The sequence below is a fragment of the Fonticula alba genome (genome assembly GCF_000388065.1).
Source record: "Fonticula alba strain ATCC 38817 unplaced genomic scaffold supercont2.2, whole genome shotgun sequence".
Taxonomy (NCBI): Eukaryota; order Rotosphaerida; family Fonticulaceae; genus Fonticula; species Fonticula alba.
The window spans coordinates 3668022-3676322 of record NW_009242972.1 but is presented as its reverse complement, the minus strand read 5'-3'; the positions used below and the strand labels follow the sequence as shown (position 1 = coordinate 3676322).

The following is an 8301-nucleotide window of genomic DNA, read 5'->3' as shown; positions in this document are numbered from 1 at the left end:
TTGGAAAAATAAGGTCGCCTTGAGGGCTGGCTGTTTGGGAGATCAAAATATATATTCACCGGCATATTTTCCGCACATATGTGGAGGATTCGCTGACCCCGTCCCAGCCTACGCGCGCACGCCGAGAAACGGAGAGAGAGAGAGAGAGAGAGAGAGAGAGAGAGAGAGAGAACGGCCCCGAGGGAATACCGACCCAAGACGGTTCGTCGAAGGACCGAAGAGAATACACACTGAGCTGCCGACGGACACCCTCGGAGTTAAGGACTATGCCAGGATCGCGCACCCCGAAACCCGGCCCGCCCCCCCCCCCCCCCCCCCGGGGGGCGAGGGGCCGGGGGCGGGAGAGCAACTGCAACACGCGTGCACACCCACGCCACTCCTTCAGCGCCCGGATTTGGGACCGCCCTTCCTGCAACAGGATCTGCATGTGGGGGGGTTGCAGTTGACCAGGATCTTGCCAATGAGGGGCAGAGACCGCCCTCGCGCCTCCCTTCCGCCGCCCCCCCCCCCCCCCCCCCGCTCGCAGACCCTCACACAAGTACAGACGCCCCGAGGAGCGGACTGACTACTCGGTGGCCAGCGAAAGGGCGCAAAGCTTGGCCCCGGCGCCCCTGGGGGGAGGGACCCCGGGCCAAATGGGGTGCAGGCGAGACGCAGGCATGCCAGCACAGGCATGCAGGCACAGGCATGCCGGCGCCGATTAGCACGCACCATGCATCGCCACCGCACCAGCAATGGTCCCCGGTTGGGGGAAATATCCCGGCGAGTGAACACTCTTCGGGCATGGCACAGCGCTCCCGCCCTCCCCCCTTTTCCCCTCGCATTCCCCAACCGCCCCCCCCCCCTCCCCCCCGGCAGCTCCGAACAGCAAAGGGGGAAGATAGGGAAGAAGATAAATTCACACAAGGACATGGCACAAGGGGGCGAAAGCCCCGGGGTGCAGAGGGGACGAGAGGGGCAGAGGGGTTGGGGCTCGTGGCGAGGCCGACCAAACGCCAGCACCATGCAAAGCGCCGATGGGTGCCATGCTAGGTCAGCGGTTAACACCTCGCGCCAGGACGGCGAGGGAGGGCAGCCCCGGAAGTAGGGGGGGGGGGGGGGACACACTCCCGCTCGCACCCTATCGCCGGTCGCCGAAGAAGGAGGCCCCACCGCCCCCGGACACGAAGGACGAAGCCCCCGAGGGGCCCGGCCGCTGGAACGACCCACCCCCTTGACCGTCCCAATGTGACGAGAGCGACGTCAGGCCGGAGAGGCGTCGCGAAACGAAGCCCCCAAGGGAGGATGCACTCGCACCAGCGCCGGCCGCCCCGGCAGCCGACCCGCCGCCGCCGCCGCCGCCGCCGCTTGGGCCATTCGACCCATGGAGCGAGTCGCCACCCGGCCGGAGAACAGCTCGCGAAGCGAACACGGCATTTGGCGGTGTCAGGGAGGAAGCACGCGAGCGGGGCATGAGCACGTGGGACAAGCGCCGACCGGCCGGCTGCTCCGAAGCCGATGGGCCCCCAGCCGGGGGGGGCGTTAGCGGCGATTCCAGCCCCCGAACAAGGCGCAGTTCATCCTGCGCCGCCCGCAGGCCGAAGCTCAGGCGCTGCACTCGGCTCGATGCCGATGCCAATGTCGATGACCGGCCAGGCGTCCCGGCTGCCGGGCCTGGGGCATTCGCGGCCGCGGCCCGGGGAAAGACCGGGCCATCGGCCACAGTCGCCGAGACGGCCGAGGCTACTGCCGTCCCGCCGGCAGAGCCAGACGCGCTGGCAGATGCACCCGCCGAAGGAGTGCGCTCCAATGGGGCCGGGCGGCTCCGGCTATCCGCCAGTCGCAGGGCTTGCGTGGCCTTCGACGCACGCAGGGCCAACGACGAAAGGGCAGCATTGCGCGTGCGTCCACGCGGCCCCGGGGCCGATTCATCATCCGGCCCATTGGCCGATGTCGATAGGTCCTGCTTTAATGGTGACACCTTGACCGCGGCACCGGCCGCCGGTGACAGGGGGAATGTCTCCAATGGGACAGTACCGGTGACAATGCCGGTGCCAGTGCCGGTGCCGGTGCCGGTGCCGGTGCCAGTGCCCGAGCTCGAGCCGGAGTCGATGCTGGCCAGCCGGGCCGGGCCATTCCGACCAGCAGGCGGCCGCCTCGCGCTACGGCTCGGGGTGCTTGGCGTGCTGGGGCTTGCGCTGCTGTCGTTTTTGATGCTCGCGCCGGAATTGGCGTTGGTCTTCCTGCTGCGGCTGCCGATGCTTCGGCTGCCGCTGGTATTGTGAAGGGAGGGCTTTTTGGTGGCGGCCGAGTCCACCGCGTTCAGGGACGAGGCGAGCTCCCCCGCCACGGCGGCAACAGCCAGGACTCGAGCCGAGTCGGGACCATCGGACGCCCATGGCGGGCTGATGTCGCTCAAGGTGGGCAGCTCTTCGGTGGAGGCCATCCCATCGAAGCAGGACATCGTCTCATCGGCAAGCAAGTCCACGGCACTGGAAGGCAGGCGGATGGCAGGGAGCGAGCAAGAGCCCGGGGACGGGAGGAAGAGCGCATGCAAGTGAGTGGCACTGAGGTGGAAGCGGGTGGCAAGCCGGATGGGAGGAGGACGCACAGTGCGGTTTCCGCCAGGCCAGATGGCCCGGCCACCGGCGTCATGGCAGCCATTGCCACAACAGACGCGGGATCCGCCTCGATAGAGGCCGCGGGAGCAGCGCCAGCAGCGGCAGCAGCAGTAGCAGCAGCAGCAGCAGCAGCAGCAGCAGCAACACTGATGGTGCTGATGTCCGCCGTCGCGATCGAGGCGCGCTGCTCGCCACCCTGAAGGTTCATCTGGATCAGCTGCGACACCAGCCCTGACTGCTTGGAGAAGAGGCCCTGGTTGTGGCGAAGCTGCTCATGCAACATGAATGCATAGAGCTCGGAATTCCGGACATCGAGTTGCGCCCGTAGGAGGGTCGCATCGATTGATGCGCCGATGTCGGCCGCTGGTCCCAAGGCCCGCAGGTGGCCAGCCAGCAGCTCATCCATGCGCAGCTCCAATGCCGTGATGTCCCCATGCAGACGTTGCAGCTTGGCAGATACCTCATCGACTGGATGTGGATCAGTCACATACACGCGGATGGGCAGCCCAGACCAGTGCGAGAAGAGGAGCGCCGTGTAAAAACAAGAGAGAGAGAGAGAGAGAAAGAGGGATGCGGCAGAGCAAGGCGTCAGAAGCAGGACCATGGGATGCCGGATGAAAAGACAGGCCACTGACCTGATGCACTACAGTCAAGCCCCGCCGTCAGGACATCACCATCATCCAGGCATGTTGTGATCAAATCCCGGAGACGCTGCTGCGCCTGGTCCAGGCCAAGCCCCGGGCGAAGGGTCGAATCCAGTCCCGACGACTGGCACACCCAGCGGGCATGCTTGAGCTGGTTCTCCACGCTCTGCAGGCGAATGGCCTCGGTCATCAGGGCACGCTTCTGCTCGCACAGCGGCTCCAGCTCGCTGGCGAAGACATCAACCAGGGACCGGGCCTTGGCGGCCAGGTCAGCTGCGGTGGGGGCGGGCTCCGTCATTGGAGCGAGCTCCGGCGCCACTTGCGTGTGGAGACGCCTGGCCCCGCCCCGCGCCCCCGGGGGAGAGGACAAACGAAGAGAATGGGCCAGGGAGTGAGTGGACAGGGAAAAGGCCAACGAGAGCGGGACACGCTATGATGGCCATCGGGCACTTGCGCGAGCATGTGCACATACTGGTTGGCCTCCTTCAGCTTGGAGTCTCGGTCGGCCAGGCGCCCGCGTAGTTCCTGAAGCTCATCCTGCAACTGGCGGATGATGTTCGTGTACTGCGTGACATGGTGCTCCACGCTCAGGACCGTGCGCGAGACAGACAACTTGATCTCCTTCGCGCGGTTGGCGTATTTCAGCGTGTTGTAGGTGTCCTCATAGTGCAGGTCCGAGGGAGACACATTGGCAATCATGACTGTCTTGCAATTGCCCCCGAGCGAATCTATGGCCGGCCCCGGCACCAAGCAAGGCAAGACCGCCCGGAGGAAGGGTGTGCGTGCGAGTGCACGCAAAAGCCCGGAAGAAGGAGAGAGGGAGGGAGAGAGAGAGAGGGGGGGGAGAGAGAAAGAGGGACCAGGAACCAGGAGCAGGGGAACATTAGCCCGGACACACGCCCTTGCGGCCAGGGGGGAAAAAAAAAAGAGGACAAAGGAGCCCAGCATGCGGTGGACGTACCCTTCAACAGCCGAGTCAGCTTCGAGTCGCGATAGGGAACATGCTTCGTCGTGCCCGACACCGACGCATCACCCAGGGCATTGATGCAGTTGGCCAGGGCCAGCAGCGAGCGATTGATGTTGGCACCCTCCTGGAACCGGTCGCCGGAGTTGGTGGTGGCCGAGGCGCGCTCCGATCCGGCCAAATCGATGAGGGATAGCTTGGACAGCTGGATGGACGTGTGCAAGCCGCTGATGCGCGGCTGCTGCCGGAGGCGAATTTGCAGCACCGCATGCGATCGCGAGGAGGTGGCATTGGCGCAGGTGGGCGACATGGTGCGGTTCTGGTGGCCGAGCCCCAGCAGTGCCAGCACCTCAGCCGCATTGGTGGGGCTATGCTCGGTCAGCCCGGCGATGGTGATCTCGCCGTCAGGCTGCTCCCGCGCATCCAGCGACTGGGGCCGCGTGCCAAGTGGAACCAGCAGATCGCGAATGGTTTCATTGTACACCTCCAGCATGCTGATGGTCACTTCGATGGCCCGGTCATCGCGGAGCTGCTCGATCCGCTCGAAAAGCTCCTCCATGGTGAACATCATGACCCCGGGAACCCCATCGTACCCGAGCATGGTGTAGGTCTTCCCGGCTCCCGTGGCGCCGTACGCGAAGACCGAGCAGTTGAAGCCCTTCTCCAGCACAGCCGCCACCAGGGGCTTGGTTGTGGCCTCATACACGGCAGCTTGACTGGCCTCCGGGCCGAACACCCGGTCGAAGGCAAAGCGTAGGTCGCGAAAGCGCCGCTCTCCGGGCACCGGCGGGCGGCCGGACTGGCTGGCTGTCCCGGGTGGTGGCGCGTCGAAGGAGACAATATGATCATCGAGCACCTGGCCCATTTCGAGGAGAGCGCGGACACAGGAAAGGGGCAGGGGGGAGGGAGGGGGGAAACACGAAGGTGTAAGGCCAGTCGGAAGAGGGTGGAGGCAAGAACGGAGACCCCACAAAAGAATGGGGTCCGGCATCTGGAGGGCGCACTTGAACTGTGTTGGTGGCACGGCCAGACTGGACTTCGGCCGAGTTGGGCGGGCGCACGCGCACCGCCACGGTGACACTGCTTTCTGCCGGGGAGGATGACTTTGCTCCGCCGAGCCCGGGAAAGAGACTCGGCGTGGAGGTGGCAATCGACGCCCGGCCGCTGATGTACCGCGAGGCGGCCAGTCCGGGAGCTCGTGGTGCCAGGATCTCCCCGAGCGTGGGGACCGCCGGCAAGGGGAGCCCGGCCATTGCGCGACAGGGCACGGCTCAGGAGAGGAAGGATGGGAAGGCGATTGGAGAAAGGGGAGGAGGGCGGGGAAATCGGGAGGCAAGATGAGGTCGAAGGAGAGGGGGAGAGAGAGCGAGAGAGAGAGGGAGGGAAGGCGAGAGAGAGAGAGCGAGCGAGCGAGCAACTGGAGGTCAAATGCAGGACAGGGGGGAAGAGAGGTAGCCGGCTGTGTTAGACGAGAGTAGTCAGACAGCCGGCCCAAAAAAAAAAAAAAGCACGGGTACACCCTCGCCGGGGTCCATCTGGGGACCCCGGGGCCGGACCAGATGCCTGGAGGAATGCCAGGCACTGGGCCCAGCCCGAGGCCGATCTCGCCGGCCGTTTTCGCTCGACGGTGTCCCACCCGATCTTGGTCTCCCCGCGTGCGCACGAAGGTCCCAGGCCGCCATGCCGCCAAAAGGAAAGAGACCCACGCCCACCGGGGGGGGGGGGGGGGGGCACTCACGGTCATCATCTGGAATCCTCCGCCGCACGGGTGGGCCAAGCCCACACAGCCCCGCCCGCTGTCTGTCTTCTGTAAAGAGACCCACGCCCACGGGGGGGGGGGGGGGGGTTGGGATGTGGGGCCAGACAGGGAGGGAACACCAGGCAGCAGGACAGCAGAAAGGATGGCATCAAAATCACACACACACACACACACGCACACAGCGACACCCCAGGAAGGGGGAACAAAGGAAAACACACAGGGCCAGAGAGGGACCAAGGAAAGGGATATGCAACAACAGCGGGAAATCTATTTCAAGAGAAGCGCCCCGTTGGCATCTTGCCACAACGGCCGCGACATGTGCCGACGCATTCGCCAGATCGCTGGGAGCGTTGGTGCTTCGCGTCTGCGCGTTCACGCCCTCGGAGCGGCCGCCGGGGCGGCGGCCTCCGGCAGCAGGGCATCCGCCGCGGCCAGCAGCCGGGCCAGGACCTTGTCCAGGTGGTGCTTCTGCGTCTGGGGCGAGCCGATCGACATGCGCAGGGTCACCTGGCCATTGAAGCGCCCGGTCATGATGTAAATCGGGTCCTGGCGGTCGTCCTCGGTGGACGCCTTGCCCGCCGGGCGGGCTGCTTGGTTTTCCTGGGCATTGGGGTAGCACAGGCGATTGACCACGCCCAGGTGGAACTGGTCATCCTGACCGACAAAGCGGAAGTTCAGGACCGACAGTGTCCGGCCGGGGGCCATCTCCAACTGGACCGGCAGGCCGGCCGGGGTCTGGCGCACGGCCAGCAGGTCCTCCTCCAGGCCCCGAGCGAGCTCGACATGCTGTGCAGCGGGGCGGGGCACGGGTGCGGGAGGGGGGAGATCCGGAAGAAAGAGAGGGGGGGGGGAGGGGGGCGTTTTGGTGCAGGCCCGACAAGTGTCAGTACCTCAAGAAAGGAGAACAAGGTGGAGGAAAGGCGGAGGCTCAAGCCCAAGGGAAGAACTCCATCGCCAAGGCCCGGGGAGGAGCACGCACCCGACGGATGTGCTGCTTGAGGCCCTCGACGCCATAGGCGCGCATGGTGAACCAGAGCTTCAGGCTGCGGAAGCGCCGGCCCAGGGGGATCTGCCAGTTCCGGTACTCTTCCACCCGACCCGACACCGGAGCCTGGGAGTGGTTGGGCGAGGTGCGCTTCACGGCCGAGTAGTAGTGCCGCTCGATCGACAGGGCATTCAGGAGGTCTTGCTTGCGCTCCACCCAGAAGACCGTGCAATCGAAGTTCACCAGCATCCACTTGTGGGGATTGATGGCCAGCGACTGGACCCGGGCCAGGGCGGCGTGCTGCAGGCCGTCGCGGAACTCCTCGCAGGCCAGCGCCGACCCGGCGTACGCACCGTCCACGTGCAGCCAGATGCCATACTTCTCGGCTGGGTAAGGGAGCCGGCAAGGAAGCTGTCATTAGAGGGCCGCCGAGGGGGGAAGGGGAAAGCAACGAGGAGGAGGGAAGACGCCTTGGCGAGGGTGGAAACAGAGGACCGGGGGCCTGGCGAACGCACCGACATCAGCCAGACCACCAATATCGTCGATGGCCACGGTGTTCGTGGTTCCGATGGTCCCACACACGTAGAAGGGAATCAACCCCTCGGCCAGATCGGTCTGCAAGCCACACCACCAATGGGAGAGCGCACAGTGGCCACTGTTAGTGGCCAGCCAAGGCCCGGGGCAGATGAAGATGCGCCGGGAGGAAAAAAACGAGGATGCCGCCTGCCCCCCCCCCCCCCCCCGGCCCTGCCCTCCTGCTTGGGGAACATGCCTCGATCTGGGCGATCAGCGCCGCAATGGACACACGGTGGGTGTCCTCGCAAGCGTCCACCAGGCGAATGCGCATGGAGATCACCTGCGCGGCCTTTTGAATTGACGAGTGTGCCTGAACCGAGGTGTAGCACACCATGCGCGAGAGCAGCGGCGCCGCCAGGACCTGGACCTGCTCTTCGCTCAGGTTGTTGATCTCCTCCAGCGTGTGCGGGGGAATGCCGTGCTGTGCACACAGGCTCTCCGACGAGAGGATGGCTCGGATCTTGCGTTCGCGGGCGGCGATCATGGCCACCAGCGAGGCCTCACTGGCGGACCCCTGAATTACACCGCCACCAACACCGGACTCGGAGAGGAACTTCGGCGCCAGGCCCATGATCTGCGCCATCCAGTCCAGCGTGATGGGCTCAAGCTCGGTGCACGCGGGCGAGGCGATCTATAGCGCAAACGTGTCGGCGCATATAAGTGAAGGCGTCCGTGTATGTGCGTGCGTGCGTGCGTGCGTGCGTGCGTGCGTGCGTGCGTGCGTGCGTGCGTGCGTGCGTGCGTGCGTGCGTGCGTGCGTGCGTGCGTGCGTG

General features: G+C 65.6%; 3 protein-coding genes across 3 annotated transcripts in view; all 3 read right to left on the bottom strand.

The window, feature by feature from the left end:
• Nucleotides 1-427, bottom strand: part of H696_01757 (hypothetical protein) — a gene marked incomplete at both ends in the record, with an annotated part of 3055 nt that extends 2628 nt beyond the window's left edge. Inside the window, one exon of the mRNA XM_009495667.1 lies at nt 369-427. Within this exon, the coding sequence (XP_009493942.1) occupies nt 369-427 (59 nt within the window). The remainder of the gene's footprint in view (nt 1-368) is intronic.
• A 693-nt stretch (nt 428-1120) lies between these two features.
• On the bottom strand, nt 1121-5558 carry H696_01756 (hypothetical protein; the record flags this gene model as incomplete). Its single annotated transcript, XM_009495666.1, has 6 exons — nt 5213-5558; nt 4206-5064; nt 3717-3972; nt 3236-3579; nt 2591-3068; nt 1121-2471 (listed from the first exon to the last, which is right to left on the bottom strand). The coding sequence occupies exons 1-6, from the start codon at nt 5459-5461 to the stop codon at nt 1121-1123; spliced, it is 3537 nt and encodes a 1178-aa protein (XP_009493941.1). The 5' UTR covers nt 5462-5558.
• A 655-nt stretch (nt 5559-6213) lies between these two features.
• H696_01755 (hypothetical protein) overlaps nt 6214-8301 on the bottom strand; it is a 2847-nt gene continuing 759 nt past the window's right edge. Inside the window, exons 3-6 of the mRNA XM_009495665.1 lie at nt 7725-8159; nt 7468-7567; nt 6947-7338; nt 6214-6753 (exon numbers count right to left, since the gene is read on the bottom strand). Coding sequence (XP_009493940.1) covers nt 6340-6753; nt 6947-7338; nt 7468-7567; nt 7725-8159 — 1341 coding nt within the window. The 3' untranslated portion in view covers nt 6214-6339. The remainder of the gene's footprint in view (nt 6754-6946; nt 7339-7467; nt 7568-7724; nt 8160-8301) is intronic.